We start from the raw sequence: 18,636 nt of genomic DNA, 5'->3' as shown, positions 1-18,636 counted from the left end.
TATAAATTATAACAGACAAAAATATACATACATTACGGTAAAGAAAACGTGTGACCTGAAAAATAATATTATACATATTTTACCTGATTGGAACATCGAAATTCTTCTATTGATTTTGTTTTAAGGAGTGCTCTAATGAGCCTCACTATCACAGATGGGCTTATAAAGTTTGTCTCCACGCTGAGAAAATAAAACTTTGACATGAAATCATTCTATTTCTTTTTGTCTATGCAAATGACTGCTCGCAACATTATACTAACTTGAGTACTCTGAGTGTAGAATTTTTCTCTAAGGCTTCTGCCAACCTTTGTGCAGTCTTATCAGTGACTCCCACGTTTGTTAAACTTAATGATTCAAGATGTGTATTCATCTCCAGTCCTTCAAATAGTTGAATAAACTTTTCGTCAGAAATATTCTATAGAACAACAAATTGACATTAAGTAAAATATTTAACATTATTAGAAGAGTGCATTTAAAAACATTACTGTGCTGTGTGTACTCACTTTAATGTTATTCCAGTTCAATTCAGTCAATGATACATCATCTTCTCGAACTTGTTTAATTGTGGCATCAACATCTGTATCGTTAGGTGGATCCATTGGATATGGTTTTGGTTGACTAGCTTTTGTAACACCATCCCAACCCAAGCCAACAGGCTGACCAGAATTTAATAAGGAAGCGTGATACTGGTCCTGATTCATCATGGAATGGAATCCGAGGATAGCTATATACAATAAAAGATGTATGAATTCTACAATTACACGTTGCATTGAAAATATTAAGGTTTTATACATCTCTAGCATAAAAGTTAACCGTTTATCTAATTGTATAATTTAGAAGTCATACATTCAAAATTTGCATTTTTAAAATATTATCAATTGTTGACATCTGCTTATATTATTTAACTTTTTTTGAATTAATATTAGTCTGATACTTTACCAGCAAGATCAATAATTTCTTCTTGGGTAGCATTAGATAAAGCCTGTTCATATTCTTCTCCAAGATCAATAGCAATTTGTTCATCTGCTTCTTTTTCTTTTATAGCTTCTTGAGGGGGAGGAATCCACTGTAAGAGATTAACATAAATATATGTACAAGAGTATTATAAATTTTGTATTGATCTGTTTATCTAAAAAAATGCAAACCTTTTTGCCTCTTATTACACCAGGTACGAAAGGCTTCAATTCTGGTATGTCTGGTGTTTCCAAAGCTTGTTTGTTGATGTGCTCGATAAGTTTCTTCCGATTAAGGGGACCTGTTGGACTCTTGTCACATTCATAACTACAACGTTGTGATGGTGGCATGAAGCTATCCTATAAGAGAGATACAGAAAGCTATTAGGTACAGACATAATCTAACAAAAGTGTAGGTACAACCATGCATCATAAATTGTTTAAACAGCAAATAAGTAATAAATAAATGGTCTTACATCAGGATCCACCTCCTTAGCCAATATATTAATTTCTTCCGGAGTAAGTTGTGCCAGTAAATCATCCACATCCACATCGTCGTATTCACTCAAATCCTTGCCATATAACTTTGCTGCAGTTGTCATGGTGGTAGTTTTGGTTGATGCAGATGTCTGGAAAGTTTCCCATGGTTCTTGGTCAACAACAGAGTATCTTCGCGACATTTTATTAATTGTATTATTAAAATAGATTTGATATGACTAATGGAAATCAACTATTTGTTTTTATTCTTGTCTATGTTAGCTGTCTAACACATGTATACTCTAAAAAACACTGGACAATATATTTTCCTACTGGTTAAACAATAGAATAAATTTTATATGGTGTTTAATTAGTGACTAATCTCATTCTCCTTGACTTTCCAACGAACGCCCGCCGAGTTCACTGAACAATTGCAACTACTGAAGCAGCGGTATTCTTTATTGATCGCGATGGAAAGAAACCGGGAACAACTTATGTGTTGTCGCGTGATATGATCAAGCGACGAGATATTTCGTCAAACGCTGATTGCGATGACTAAGAGTACACGAAGGCTGTGTTCCTGGTCGAACGATCGGCTAATCGACTACTTGCATTTAAATTCGGCAACTGTCCAACGCGGCTGATGCCCTTTGCCCCAGATAATTCCGAATTGATTTTCATTGACAACTCATCTGCCAAATCGACAACCCACGCTAATCCCAAGCGAATTCTCGCTCTATTATGGAGTATTACAGCCTCAACAAAAATTCTAATTATTCTACACGAATTGCCTCCGATAAAAGTGAGTTACTGGCAATATTTGCCCAATGCAAAATTAGGTGAATTGCTCGTAATCAAATACCTCACCCACTTCTCACGACAGACGCACACTTCACTGACCAGTTCACCGATTGCGGCTGATTGCGGCAGCGCCCTTTGACGCTTATACCATATTCGTACAAATAGTCTGTGGAGTGGCTTGTTTGCTTCATACGGTCACCATTATTATTCAAATTTGCCAGCAGAAATATGGTAATGGATATTTTTTAACAGAGGAACAACCTTTATTTAACTATAATTTAAAAGATCATATTGGAAAGAACATTTCCAGTAAATGGTCATGTATGTATTCTATTTGACATCAACCTTGCAAGATGTTTGCTTGAACGAAGTATAGGAGAAGCTCATGGAGAAAGTTTCTGCGCGACCGGCGACGCGCAGGTATTGACGTTGATATAACACCCATGGCGGTCATTTCAAAACATATCCATATACATAAGTCAAACTATCTAATTCTCAGTCAAAACAGCAGAGAAATTTACGATTTAGTGTGAGAAAACATAATCTGCTTACTATGCAGAAAATTAAGAAAAATTTGAATACTACGACTCACCAAACATGCAGATGGTTTTACTATGAAAATTACAATAGATCTAACGTGCAAATGACGTAAGTTTGAATACTTTGTTTAACTATAATATAAATTGTTGTATGTAAAAAAATGTGAAATGTTTTTTAAAAAATTAGCAGACTTGTAGATGTATAAATATTTAATGTTAATCCCCGACAAAAATTCTTTACTTTACCGCTAACATTTTGTAAAAATAGTTTAAATATTGTAATATAAACACACATGCATAAATAAGTGTAACTTCAACTTAGTACTGCGGAAAAAGGGCTTGTACTAAAAAACGCGGTTATTTGTGTATCATTTAGAAAAGAAATTGTACAGTATTTTAAACCCTTAAGAAGAACCGCTCATTTTAACACGAGGATTTAGCGTTACAATCTAGAAATTCGAGATAACAGTACAGCTGGGAATCTTAAAATTAACTTTCCGAGTGTTCAACGGGGATCTCAATTCAATCCTCGATTATAACGAATCGCAACAATTTCGATAGATGCAAAACAAAAAGAGTCTTGCGAAAGAAATTGAATAGCTGTGGGACCTTCGTGGGATAATTAACTCGATAAATCAATCTACCCAAGGTCACGTGCAAGACCGGCAATCGGTGTAACCGAAAGTGTGGGTGGGCAGATCTGCATGAGCGAGGTGGGAGTGTCGGTCGCGCAGGCCTGATCGTCGTCGCCGGAAAAGACAGCGACCATCTCTGTCGTTCCTCGGTCGTGCAGTTTTGATTAGAGAGTGTCTATCGCGCGTTGTAGCGCTCGTAGCGGCGACAGGCTCAAAAATAGCTGAGGCCTCCTCGCAGGCTGGCAAACTCCCAACGGTCTATACTTGGACATCCCCGCGCCATGATTATTTATAGTGAGCGCGAGCGCGGCCACTGGCCTTCTCGTGAACTAACTAGCCGCCACCAAAGACGATCCGTCGCCCGTGACCTAGGCCCGCATTAATAACGATTACACCCCTGCGCTCGGGAATACGGCAGCTTAATCTCTCACCGCTGCACCAACAAATGCATCCATGGTCTTTTTGTTTCGTTATGCAGCCCGTGAATGGTCGCATCCAAAACGACGCTCAAGCTCGGCTACATTTAAATACAAGGACGCTCGTTTGATCTTTGATGTATTCGAAATTAGGAGCGGCGTGGATGCTGAACACTCACGAGATGTCACTTCGATTGAAAGCATGATGGCGAACCGGAAGCGTTGCCATTTTCGTCTCTGTACGAATCTTTCTTCGTATTCGTTGCGCATTTTCACGAATTTCTGTCAAATTTTATCCGCGCATATGAATAATGTATTGACAGCAATATCAAAGGCTGTTTAGTACATTTTATAATATAAATATGATAACTTTAGAATACTATATTAGTTCTTGGATACTTGAGAAATTGAAATGAATATAGATATCCTTGCGACTCCCTTGAGATACTGTATTATAGATTGTATTTAAGTTGTTATACATGATCGAATTGATATTAAAATATTAGTTAATATTTCTTTAGTATATTCGTATTACATATAATAAACAACATATTATAAGAATTACAGACTTGGAAGTTTGCGGATACGGTATAATCATTGGCAAATCACATCGGCACATCCAATAATTTTCAAACAACAAATCAATATCTGTTTTACAGTACCTGCTTCCAGCAATTTAAAATTCATTAGGGTTTCTTAACGACAATATTTCGAATACTTTCCATAAGAATATTTTATTGAATATTGTAAGCTAATTTCCGCACGGTTCCTTTCGTTTGTTGTAGCAATCAGTTTTACGTAATCCCGAAAGATGATGCATGGCGTGAATGGAAGTGCATATTATGCAACGGAAGCATTCCCACTGGAGATGCGCCTTGCAATCGACGCGTGTATTGTTCATTATTCCGTAGGAAGAATTGGACGGCGATATAACGAAGAAGATCAATCAACGATACAAGCCTTCTACGCGGTAGCTCGAGTCTAGAATGAAACTTTCAGTGCTCTAAATAACCCCGTAACTCGCTCGCGAGAAATCTGCCTGCTAATTAGTTTGTACGTCTCCGTGGGCAGGTTTATTTCTACGTGGCTGAATGAAAACCGTGCGCGCGACTTACTTTCACGGCCACGAAAAAAAAGTCGAGTCGTTTTCCGTTGAAACGCGTCGTTCCGGCGATAATTTCACAGCGGAGAGCTAACAAGCTGGGCTGCTCCCCACACGGCAGGGGGAAAGTTTATCTGTCCTGCACAAGATTTGAATGCTACTGGTTGTCACTGTTTCTAATAATAACGGAAACAAAGCCAGCTTTTGCTAGATGCTCGTCCGCGAACCGGCGTCGCTGCATTTTCCGCGAACGTTTTATTCGCCCTGACAGAAACTCCTTGTCTCCTTGATATAGTAATTTGTTTTTCGAACGTGCCACCACCAGCTAAATGAATTATTAAGTTGAACAGGATTTAAATTCGCTTTATTTTCAGCTAGCCTCCTCCCCGGAGTCTCGTAAAATATCGGAAAGAGCGGGAGCCCGAATATTTCTGGTGGACATCGAGTTTCTAGCGATTCAAGTTACTTAGAGTCCTACCATAGGTCAACTGATTTATATTTTCATTTCGAGTACGTCACTATTCCGGAAATACTTGCTCTTTTTTTAAGAAATCTATTTAACGCGAGACTCTCCGGGTGTTGCTCGTGGAGACATCTTGTTGCCATAAGAATCGATTTGTTTAGGCTCGTTGATGGGAGACCCGTTTCGAGAAACTTCCGTTCTCCCCGTCTGCCGCGGCAGATTACTTTTCCCACGAGTGCAATGTCTCGAAATTAGGCCGGTTTAAGTATCGGTAATTAAATCTTCGAAGGAAAAGCACGTCGATCAACGCGATCTATGTTGCGTTTGAGGCGCGCTAATGGGCTATGTGTGCAATTAGGGGCGCGTATTTCCTCCAAAGCGCGACTAAGGGTCACACAAAGCCGACGTTTTAGTCAGACGAAGCGGAATTCCCGCACTGCATAAAGGAAGTCGGAAAGAAGGAGGGCAGACATCTTGTCAACGTTCTCGGTTCAGCATATTTTTGTATCTACATAAAAGCTCGTCGATTTAAGAAGTATCAACAGTGCAGATCATTTTCTTAAATAAAGATAAATAATTAAAGCAATTTTAGCAATTAAGCATACAGATTTCAAAGTAATGTATTAATTAAGTAAAGTATCGACACCTGTTTTGAAAACACTTATGTTTAAAATAAATGTTTAACTTCACCAGAAATCGTTGCTGAAATGTTTATTTAATGTCATTAAATAAACATTTTGATACAAAGTGTGTCTTGGGGAAGTTTTCTCTAGAACTTCCCCAAGTTTTCTCTTCTTTTTTTTCGCAAATAAAAAACAGCTAAACCATAAAGTCTGTATTTTTGGGACTCATCCATTTCTAAACCTCCGTGACAAGACTATTTATTTCAACGTGGCCAATTGCGAATGAAATATTACCAGCAGGACATTGTCTCTCGCAAAACCGAGGTCCCTACTGGCAGACGTCTGACAGAAAATATTTTTGAAGTGCGAAATGTTAACAATCCTATTGTTAATAATTTTCTATGATATTTGTAGTTAATTATATCTGGGAGGCATCCGATCTATCAAATGCGTTTCTGTGTTCACCGCAATATAGAAATAAAGTTCCTTTTTTAAACATTTTATCTCGAGTCTTTACATATGCGTTAAAACATCGCGAAAAGTTTGAATCGAAAATTTAAATTCTGTTTCGTCATTTACATTTAATTAAGTTTAGGCCTATGAAAAAGTTAGCGAACGATGTTTCAAAGAGACATGGAAGTCTTCTCTGATCATTTTATATCGATTCTTTGCGGATCTATTAAAACAGCGTGGAAAAATTTCGTCTGCTTGATTATGCAAAGCACGAGAGACGTGTCTCGAACAGGACACTTAATTAGTTGAACTTATCGAGAAGGCTCGATAAGCGAAGCAAAAGGAATCGAGTCAAAGACCATCTATGGTCAGACAGGTAGTTACGAAACCTGAACTCTCGAGGATTCCAAAGCTAGAGAAGGTGCAGCAATTCTTGCACTTTTAGATAAACATGGATGAGGTAAGAGCGGATTTCTACTTGCTATTCAGTCGAGGCCCTCTCGTATGGTATTTGTACGTCTTATTGGAAATCAGCGTTATCCTTGGGAGAGATCACTCGATGCGATCATTTGTCACCCACGCGCAACAGCATTTACAAGTCGCTTTGCATCAAGGCTGGACAACTCGCGTACGAGGCTGTGGAAAAATTGATTTTCTAATTGAATATGATGCATCAAGTATCGAGATAGGAATCTACGCTTCACGAAGGTATACATTTCTGCTGATTTTTCTTTCGTAATTGCATCTAAATAGTCCTATCATCTTTCAACTTTTGCAATCAAAAAATTGTTTACGCGCAGTGGAATATTGTTTGCTTCGAGCAGATGGACGAGTAATTGGAGGTAAATTCTGTTTTGTGAACAAGTTGCGTGTTTTAGCCATAAATTTTATGCAATTATATGCACTAATTGAAATCTTGTTCAACGATGTATAATGTGGAAGTAGAATAAAAACTGCATGAAAATTACATCGGATGCAGAAGAAACTCGGTGATGTGTTGCAACCGAAATTACACTGTGCTAATAACGTCATTGTTGAATACGATGTAATAATACCTCGAGTTACTGGTGCAAGAATTATTAGAGACATTAATTAACAGTAAAAATTACCATAAATACCACTTTAAAAAGGAATAATAAACAGATTGGCATAATAATAGAATCCGGCTTGACTCGTCCAAGTACTAAAGTGGCTGTATCTATGAAATGAAAGAATTTTCGTCCAGACTAACTGTAACATTCAAATTGCAACCCTTTGCATAAAAGTAAGACAATTCCGATTCCTATGTACGGAATTTAAGCTCGTTTCACGCTACAAATATTTTTAGACTGTATTCCTGTCTTCATGGTCATTATATTTCACGTGAACGAAACTGCACCAAGCATTGCCGCGTTTAAAACGAAAATAGAAAGGAATCTGCTTGTGACACTTCGTATACCACTGGATCTTCCACAATTTCGAATATAATTGCGACATATCGCGGAATCATCGCAGACATCAACCTCTCCCGAGGTATCTTCAACAACCTCGGTTACAGTCGTTTCACAACTAGAACCGGGCTTGAGTAACGGTGACGTTAACAATAACGATTTCGCATAATGTCGTCCCGTTACTTTGTATACGCGGAGTCGTTTGCATGTTCCGCGTTGCGATGCCCCATCGCCGTGCGTTTTCTTTGCGTATTGATTGCAACTAGGTTGACCGTGCTCGAGTTTCAGCGACTGGAAATTGGAAACCGAACTCCTTCGCGGTGTCTTTCTCCCGTAACGGAGCAAAAATCAAGCCGACTACTCACGTGTGATATTCGCAACTCGCGCGATGAATCAATGACTAAATGCATGCAGACGTTCCACATTCAGAACATCCGGTAAGTCACGACCGATCTCAATGATCTTCAGCTTGTGTAATAGGTGTAAATGTATATTATTTTGTAGCAATGCAACATTCTTTCACCTCTTAGGCACGGCAGGATTTTGAGCAGATAAAGTTTTTCGTAACTAAATTACCATTTTCTCTTAATATATATTTTTTCCGTTTATCTATACATAGTAATAATAACATATATTCTTTTCTTAATATATTGTATATACACACTTTCACTTTAATTGTTTGCTTTAATAAATAATAAAACAATTGAGTAAAGCAGGAACCATTTGCGAAAGCCACTATAGTGGCGCGTCGTGCCTAAGAGGTTAATTGAACATGAATACGAAATCATACTATTTCTTACAAATAATATAGGATAATAAGGAACATATTACTTGAGCGTAGCAAATGATAGAATACAATTAAGAAATCTATAAATATATTAAAGAAGAGCAAGTGCAAACGTTTTCTGAATAATTTTCTGAATAATTTTCTGAATAATTAATTCGTCAAGTAAAACGTTTGCGAATTGTTTTATACCAAGCATGAACAATAACTGTCTGTCACAGTTTTTACGTTTCAATCCAGTGACGTAATCTGAAAATTATACAGTGCTGTCCAACGTAAAAATGCACACGCGCCAGATATAAGTTTCAAACCGCTTTCATCAGACGTAGAATAGTATATTTATGAAAAGTGACCGCAACCATAATCATGCCGCAACCACAAATTCTATTGATAAATGCAGACATATGGGGTATTCAGGTGAGTCCGCCTGTGGCTATGGAGTCATTGCACATGAAACAGAAAGTAAGGGAGCAATGCTTGACAGCGTGAAAGAAAAGTTAGCATTCTCGAGCACTTGTATAGTTTTTATTAATCCCTCATCTACATGTTATGGAGAAAATTTCGCTTATAGTAGAAATTCATTTTTATAGAAGACGGATGGATATTTGATGAACATTTCAGCGAAAATTCTAGCGACTAACAATTAATAATAATAATAATATACCATACGTTGTTCGATGGAAGAACGATGACCGTTAAGCCACATGTCTGGAAATAACTCATCCTGCAACAGGAACCGTTGTAACAGTGGTTACGCCACGCAGATTTTTACAACCGTTATTTCGCAAATGAAGCCCGGAGTCGAAATGCTCGCGAGATTCTTCGGATCGCGGTTAATTACAAAGAATCCGCTGTAATCGTCGTGTTTTGACGGGAACGAGCCCGATCCTACTCCAATTAACTCGCAGCAGAACATTAATTGTCTTATTATATCTTCGTCGCGTTACCCGGCGGCATAATGAACAATTAAACTGTCCTATTAAGAAGATTTTCAGCAACCGCCACGGTTAAGGCAGGCCAAGATTGCAACGTGAAAGTATCGTTTTTAACACCCAATCTTATTCTTTTTAGTTTCCCGTTTAAGGCGGTGTAACATTTGCGTGGGACTGGGCACACTTTCTTCGCTGAAAAAAGTGCAGGGACTCGTAAATCCAGTTTCGTTACGGAACGTTGTATTTTCTTTCCACTTACGATCCTCTATTTGAGGCAACATTACAATTTCTCATATTCCTAACCGATGGGAAACTAACGCGTTGGTTAGTCTATGAGGTTTTATGCGCTAGATACAAGTTGAACGATGTGTTTTACGATGTGTCGTATAATAAACGTTTAACACGGTCGGCCCGTAATAAACTTTTCGCTCGTATCCTGGTCAGACGTATTTATTCTAAATAGTTGAAACGATATTGTACGCCCTACTTCTATTTATCATTTGATTTTTCTTAACCCGTTGCACTATGATTCCTTTCACGTTGTGTTAATTAGCACTTATTTGTTCTTAATATTTTTAATAATAGGACCAAACAATTTTTGTTCTTTTTTCTCTGTTATTTTTATTTACTTTCACTTTCAATCTTTGATAACAGAAAAATTAAATTTGAATTCGATTTCAGAGAGATTAATAATATTCATATTTAGTAGATCTTGCATGAAATCTTCGTCACGAGTCTGACTCGTTATTATAGTACAAGGGGTTAATTAATGCGACTTTTCGATCTGCACAATTTTGCGATTTACAAATTGTATGCCGCTTCTGTCATATCAGTATGGCAAGCGGAGTCTACATAAATACGTGTAAAGCAATATTTATGATTTCTGTAACTGCAAGCGTGAAATCTAAAATGGGTTCGGTAGATTTAGTATGAATGCATCCGCTCGGAGCGAACAGCGCAACATATGCTTTATATATTTGTAGCTTAAGTCTTCAATTTTTTGAGTAACTGAACGTAGATATAAGAAAACTGTGGATGTTTTACGAAATGTTAGTCTGTCGTAACATCGAAAATGAATAATATCGGCAAACATTTTTGACTCGCGTACCGAATTGATTCAACTTGTGAAGAAAGATTCTATCCTACAAGCGTTCGTTAATTTGATCTTCAGAACGACACGTTGAAATGTTAAACGAGAAAAGCACCTCCCACAACTGAAATTTTATATAGATATGTAAACTTAATAGCCGTTACACACACGCTCGCATTAAACACGATCTCGCATTCTACGTAGGAATAGTTGAACTAATTTTATGCACGTTGCTATTAAAAGTCGCGACATGCAACATTAAATTTAGCGTCTAGAACTCATAAAATCAAAATAACAATGTTTAACATTCAAACGTCGGGTCTTGTTGACATTGTAACTGAGAATACTTAAGGACCATTTATAATTTTATTCTTCCTCCTCAACATGTTAGTTGTTCTATAAACCATAATGAGATATGTGCATATTGGAATTAATACTTGAATGGCTAAATATTACCTCTCGCAAGACTGGCAATTTTCTGGTTTGGAAATGGAAAACGAATACATATAGAAAATTGAAAGTCCACTTACAATTGATATATTATAAAGGTGGTTGTTTGAAATAAGTTTAATAATTTCGCAGGGTACGATATTTTTGAAAGTAAATTCCTTCATGCACTGAATCGCGAGGAATCTCGCTAACGGTGGTTCAAACGTTACTTGTTGGCAACTCCATAGTCAAATAACAAAATTGATGCTCTTGTCTCCCGAGTTCTAATAACATTATCTCATAAATAACTATCGTAAGGATTTCTTATATCTCGTAGATCCTAACAAAGTCTGATACAATTATGAAATTATTATAAACCTTAATTTCCTTGTCATCGATGCAGCACTCAAAGTGTTAAACTTTTGGTAACCCACGGACGAGACGTAATCTCTCGTAAAACCATCAAACCCGGAAAATAAAACTATAAGATTGACGTGTGTCTATGCAGCCGAAGTGCTTCGCTCCTTGACTCGATATTCTATGTACACGTGTTAAACTGCTCGATAAAGAAGTCAAGGGACATGTATATAGATGCGATAAATCAACGGGCAAGATTTATGATCGACTATTTTTGCCAAAAGCCGTTGCGCAATTTTGTATCGTGTCGCACCTGCGTGGCCAGAGAGAGAGTGAGCCGGGTGCTTTAATTCGCGGTCCAAGATTTTAGCGCGAATGTATCCTTTGCCGACGGTCGACGGCGTTCAATGTGTTTCCGTGCGTCGATTTGTGTATAAACAGATCCTTATTGGCGACTCGCCAGCCGCACTCGTCGCGCACAGCTATTGAACCGATTTGGCCTCGCCGGACGCGGAAGGTCTCGCGATCGTGAAAGTATATCGATCCCGGGTTCCGTGATCTGGGTCATCGTGTCGACTTTTCAGTCATCGGACGATCAGCTGCGACTCCCGTCGACTTTCTTCCACTTTCTGGTGTCTTGCTTTTCTGGGCGAATACCGATTCGGACTGTTTTCCGCGTTGCCATGATAGTAGAACCACGATTATCCGGTCCTACAATATCGGCGTTCTCTATGTACTGTTCAGATGTGTTTCGCGTGTACATAGCGAGCTCAATCTGTATTAACCCGTTAGCAAAACGATTTAGCGTGGAAATCGATGAACATGAAATCTATCGCTACAGTGAGAAACTTTACTTAATATTCAGACGCTAGAAAATATTTACTTTGCTCCATTACAATTTTGTTTATGACAGAAAGAGACATGATAGTATATGATATGAAGGCCCTTGTCTAGTTAATAACTGTATTAATTTTATACTTGATGTAACCGATCGTGTCTTTTTTCTTCCGTTACGATCAAAATTATAATGGAACAAAGCAAAAATATAGCGGTGTCCGAATACTAGAGTTAATCACAGTAACTACTGTATTATGTAAATCACTTTGTTTATCCCGGATAATCAAAGTTCCAATGTAAGTACAGTATAGCGGCAACTGTTCTAACCTCGATAATTAAACAATTAAGCTTCGTTTTGTATCCGTGTTTCTCAAAACACGTATGTAGAGTCGATATTGTGCTTCTCTGCAACTTTTTCATTCGAAATTCTGGTTTCTTTAAAACTTTTGTGTACAATGCAAAAGATTTATAAAATGCAAAACTATGTCGTTGAAATAAGAATTGAATGCGTTATTCAGCCGCTGAAAAGTTTACAATAACCGATATCGCTTGCAGATAAATAGTTTGAAGATACCTATTGTACTCGATCGCGAATTTAATGTGTTCCTTTTAAATATCCACGTAGTTGAACCATTTTATCCAAGTTCAAACATCCTTATTGCCGATAACAAGAGTCAAGTGAGACCTTCATGACACGGACGCGTGATCTGATTAAAAGATGACTGCGCAATTTGTCCGGCTAAAGTCATCGTTGGTGCCGGATTACGCCCTTTTTATTTCGCAAACAAAGATATAGAAGAGACCCCGTAGTGCTCCAAGAGTCGCTATGTAACCCTAATCATACTAAATGCTGTTTTTATTGATCCTTCGTGATCCTATAGTAACCCGATCTTGTTCGTGTAATAAATGTTAAGATTGATTGTATTCATTTCGGGAAGTGGTTCGCACGCGCGTAATACGTTTCGCAATTTCCTAACGATTTCCATTTTGCTAAAGTAAATCTCCTTGAAACCGATACGTCATACCGGCGTTGATAACTGTTCGGTGCGCCAATTCAGGTGACAATTGAGTTCATCTTTTACAAACACACCTCCTACTCGATAATTACGGAAATTGAACAAAAAATAATGGTATTTATTTAATGAAACGAAGATTAAGTGATTAATTGCGACGTGAAGACTAAAAGACCCTATCGTTTTTTTCTTATTTTACAAATTAGCCTAGACGATTTGTTATTTTATTAGACAATATCTGAAAACAATTTTGTTAAAAGCACAACTGATTGGAACGATGAAAGGACTGATGTTTTTCCAACTCGAAAAATGTATCGCTTATTGCAGGTTTCGTGAAAACACGTGCAGAGCTCCATACTTCTTAAATTGGCCGAAACTCGCGAGAAACTTCTATTGTCACTATGGTTTCTAGCTCATAAACGACAAAACGTTTAAATTCTTTTTCTAAACTCAGATTTAGAAGTTAAAAAATACAATTTTCCTATTTCATTGTCAGTCGAACCCATTGCAATATCTCCAACATCTTTTTAGACATTATCTAGTAAACTAGTACCGTCAACAAGTCGAAAAAATTCATTTGACCCCTTGCACTACCGCTCCTTTCATGCTGTGATAATTTTCACTTGTTCGTATTAATAATTTTCCTAATAGGACCAGACAATTTTTGTTTCCTGCATTATCTTCATGCACCTTCGTTTCTATACTTTGATAACAGAAGAATCTATTTTTACTGCGACGTAGAAGAAATGAATAATATTCATATTTAGTAGACCTTGCATGAAATCTTCACCACGAGTCTGACTGGTTATCGTACTGCAATAATTCAATTTCTAGAAAATTATTCTGTTTTAAAATCTTGCCAATACTTTGTAGAATCACTACATCAATTTCTGCCGTTTAACACGTTGAGCGCCGTGTCGCTCAAACATGGGTGACAATAATTTCTGGCCAATTTTAATAATTCATTTTTACTGTAATATATTTGAAGAAATTAGATTTTATTAGAATGTCTCGAATGCTAAAGGATTCTAATACCACCCCCCACCATCCCCCCATGATAAAAATGAACTTTCTATTTTCACTTTAATTAATTCAATTGATTTAACTATGTGGGAATTTTGGTTATCAATTATCGGCACCGAACGTGTTAAAATTCGCAAGAAGTAATCGCGAAGGTTGTATCTGTGTAGAACGAAGATTCCCGTCGACGAAAGTCACCGGTATACCACGGCCTGTCAGGTCTCATACGCGACCGCGTCAGTTGCTGTAGGTCAGCGTTCCTCGATACGATCTTCCGGTGCCGGTGCGTGACTTATAAATATATCCTCGGTACCTTTTATCAACGATCAACGAGCGTGGTGCGTCGCGGTGCGTATCGAGGCGCAGCGCAGAACGCGGAACACGATTTCTGACCGTTTCGATGGCAATAATAATAACAACAACAACAACGGGTCCCCGGGTCGGGAATTAAATCTAGGAAAATCTGCGGCCGGAGGGTCAACCGAAAGGCGCGCGCGGGGGATGCATATCGATCAATCGAGAGGGGCGGCTACATTTGTACAATTAATTGACGGGGTTGTTTCGCGGCCCCGCTACTGTATTATGTCATGTCGTTCCCTACAATAATGCTGCATGGAGTGAGCCATCGTGTGCCGACCAAATATTGGGATGTCGTTAATTAACAACAGTTTTCTTTAATGACCGCAAGCCGGTGAATGGGAACCGCGTCGACCAATTATCGTGACAGATTGCGCGGCACTGTATTATTTCCCCGGGTAATGAACGATCGGGGAGCGGATATGTAATTGAGAAGAATGGCCGCGTGGAAATGTCGGCCGTTCTAGGCGGGACAATCCGGCGCTGATATTCGAAACACTCGGTGCGTCGTTTAGAACTGTTTTAGAGAGTCCAGGCGATTAGCCTGTGGCGAATAAACGACCGGTCGGACTGCCGCCAATGGCGAACACAGGTCACATAAATTGAATCGTCGCCTTTCGATGCGTTGGGGTGCTTAAAAACTCGTTGATGTTCCATCCGCGACGCGTCCGTTACTTAAATGGATTAACCGAGCCCATCGATGAGACTTGCAATCACTATACAAAACTTACCACCGTGTTAAGATTAAACAAATTATGGCAAGTTTATGGTCAGATCTCGCGAATCATAAAGACGTTTAAAATTCACGATGTCGTGAAATAAGGTGCTGAGAAAATCGTCAATATCTTTTGATATAACTCGAACAAATATTTCATGTGCAAAGATTAGATTATATTATCGAAAGTCTACAGATTGACTTAGATGAGATGTGTTTTTTCAGTATTTATTTGCTAAACGGAGTATGCGATTTTGTAAAGAAGAGATATCAGATCTACGAAACACGCGAACCCATACTTGACGCGTACAAGTTGGATGCCAATCGTAGGAAGACGATTGAAAGTCTGCGAACGGATCTGGCAAATTCCCGCGAAGATTAAAGTTCACGATATTATGAAACTCTATGAAGCGTGCATAATTCACCTGTTATTCGAGTGTGATGCGCCAGATGTTCAAAAATTGAAATCAGTTGCGCGAAAAGATCGTGGGAATTCTTAATACGGCGATAATGTATTTTTAGTAGGTCACGGAACGATCGCTGACTTTCGAACAACATTGGTTTTTTTTGCGCTTGTTTATTCATATAATTTCTAGTTTTCTTCGGCCGGTGAATTTATAAAGACATTCAACGTTCGAAGAGCGTGAAAGTATCGCGCGCGGTAGCGGGGCAGCCATTAGAGTCTTTTGAAAAAGCCGTTCCTTTTAAACGGAACATCTGCTTGTAGAATATTATCCAATATGTGTTCGCACACTTTCTGGTTTTAGTTTACCTTCGAGAGTTTGGAAACGTGTCAACGTGCCAGAAAAACTAATCGTTGCGGTTAAAGACAACCTTTTCACGTCTTTTTCGATAAAACACTCGACGGTTGTCTAAATCACGAAATTACAAAAATTTTGTTGTATTAGAAGTATTTTTTCTCGAATATCCAAATCGTTACATTTTAATATTAATTACTATTTGTCGTGTAAAAAATAAAAAGATCATCGGCTACGAAGATCTCTAAATCGAGAAAAATTGTCTTTCATGTATACAATTCACAGTCTAATAATTAATTAATCTAATATCAATAATTTCTATAATAACATCTTTATATATTCTTCGTATTCAACCATTTCCAGCAAAGCTGTCCTAAAGAGCTAACTATCGTTTAAAAGTAAAACGTTCTACCTATACAAAATACAACCGCACTTCTAGTAAATAAAACTACCGATTTCCATAGAGCAAATAATAACGAAGCTAACTAAATTCGAAGATAATGAACCGTGTACATTAAATTGCCATCGAAATAGCTATAATCGCGATCTGTTTGTCTCGCGTTAAACAAAACGCATTAAAATCCATACACAAAGCTAAATATCGACAAGCTAATTTCCATGATTGTTCCACGACTTCGGCTTTCCATAGCAATTTTCCACGGGTAAAATAGATTACTTACTCGAACGAAGTTAGAAAATGTTGCGTGCCCAGGCGAGAAGTTCTTCACTATGAAATTCCTCGAGTTTCTAATTGATTTGAGACGTTGAAATAACTGAATGTCGTCGGAATTGGAGGTTCGAGGAAGACACCGAGGGAGTGGCACGCGGACCAAGACGAGGCCTCTGGAGTTGGAGCGCAACTAAACAACTGACTTTTATGCTGGAAGCTCGATGAGAGGACGGCTACACGAGTAGTAGTGGTATTGTACGGCGAGTTAGCTAGCAAAGTCTACAAACAACCGGCGATTGCGTTCAACGACTTTCACTGTTTGCCCAGAGCGTTTCCATAGACGGTGCGCCGAGTTTTTCAGCGTTTTCACTCGGGGGAGAAAAAAAAACCGGGAGCTGTAATTGCTATACAGCCCCGCGGTAATTAAGAACGTCCGCTTTTCGACTCGACTCGGCTGAATTCGATTCACATTAATTTGCGTGAATGACACGATGTTGCTACTAGCGCTGTAAACCCCGCCTGCTAGCTTTGAACGACGCTAAAACTTGCGCGTGGAGAATATTCTTTATTCGATATTCGAGGAAAGGTTCGCTATAATTAGACTGGCTTGTATGGAAAATCAAAACTGTCTTCGTTAACTACAATATGTAGAAAATACATAGACGTTTATTCCTTTTATTTTCTTAATCATTCTAATGAGTTGACAGTAATACAATAACATTCTCAAATAGTATAAATGTTCTTGCTATTTTGCAAGAATATTTTGCAAAGCTGTTAAAAAAAGCTTTGCAGGTTTTCATTCGGTAGTATAGTGATTGCCATCCGATATATTTTGAAATAAAATGAACGCTAAGTTTGAACGAGAAAATTCTATAAACATTAAATTGCTTGCTAACAAAATATTCGACTAAATGAAAACTAATTCATCTTAAATTATATAATTATATAATGTGTTCAGGGAAAGAAAAATCTCTGAATAATAAAGTTTAAAGAAAAAGATATTTAGAGTTTTAGTTTCCCAATAAAAAAGATAAATGGAACAGCGAGATATGGCTATTAACGCTGTTGCCTCATACTTTTAGAGATATATCATTTATTTGCCATTTGCTATTTCATTTGCACATTGCATTATTCAGATAATACTCTTTACTACGAAATAGTTTATCACCAAGCTATGTATTTTTAAAAAATCTCTCAGTATAAATTCAAACAGCAAGTTGTCATGGATACATAAAAATATTTCATAATTTATTTTTGCAATAACTTTACAATATGGCCGATGATCGGTATACTAGAAGTTAAGTTATATACATAAAAAAAATAGTTGCAGTTCTGGGAATAAAGTATGTGACTTTCAATAAATATTTTCTGGTTTTTAGCAAATCTCGAGTATGTATTTATTCTTTTTGTTAAAAAAGCATATGAAGTAAGTGTTATGATATCCCTAAATGGTGGAATATTTTATGGAAAACAGATGCGCGATTGCTATGTTTTAAACCTCGTACGGTGGACCATTCTGACAGAGCCACAACAGAATGTGCTTACGATCATTTACAATTCAATTCATCTATTTTGTTCCACATATTTTTTAAGGTGTTTCTAGCCACGTTAGTTTTTCTATAGCTATGGGACAGGAATTGGATAGTTTAACCCCTTGCACTGCAACTCATTTTACGTTGATCAGCACTTATTTATTCTTAATATTTTCCATAAAAGGACCAGACAACTTTCATTCCTTTTATTGTCTTTATGTGCTTTTTTTCCAGGCTTTGATAACAGAAG

At 37.7% G+C, this 18,636-nt stretch overlaps 1 protein-coding gene across 16 annotated transcripts in view; it reads right to left on the bottom strand.

Annotated features, from left to right (window-relative positions):
* Tmod (tropomodulin) overlaps positions 1-18,636 on the bottom strand; it is a 167,988-nt gene that overhangs the window by 83,239 nt on the left and 66,113 nt on the right. For 12 of the 16 annotated variants that reach the window (XR_013494298.1, XR_013494296.1, XR_013494295.1 and 9 more), the window contains 6 exons: positions 1,430-1,582; positions 1,146-1,313; positions 940-1,066; positions 504-724; positions 261-415; positions 84-180 (listed from right to left, as the gene is read on the bottom strand). Coding sequence is in view for 13 of the 16 variants with exons in the window: in XM_078183511.1 (XP_078039637.1) it covers positions 84-180; positions 261-415; positions 504-724; positions 940-1,066; positions 1,146-1,313; positions 1,430-1,582 (921 nt within the window). In the remaining 3 variants the exon portion in view is untranslated. Of the gene's footprint in view, positions 1-83; positions 181-260; positions 416-503; positions 725-939; positions 1,067-1,145; positions 1,314-1,429; positions 1,583-2,042; positions 2,158-2,292; positions 2,334-6,940; positions 6,962-16,864; positions 17,045-18,636 lie in introns of those variants that run through there. The other 4 variants (XM_078183626.1, XM_078183618.1, XM_078183610.1 and 1 more) reach the window with 4 other exon arrangements.

This window comes from Augochlora pura, chromosome 1 (assembly GCF_028453695.1).
Source record: "Augochlora pura isolate Apur16 chromosome 1, APUR_v2.2.1, whole genome shotgun sequence".
NCBI classification, from domain to species: domain Eukaryota; kingdom Metazoa; phylum Arthropoda; class Insecta; order Hymenoptera; family Halictidae; genus Augochlora; species Augochlora pura.
Note: the sequence above shows the minus strand (reverse complement) of the source record. Positions and strands in the feature narration are given on the sequence as shown.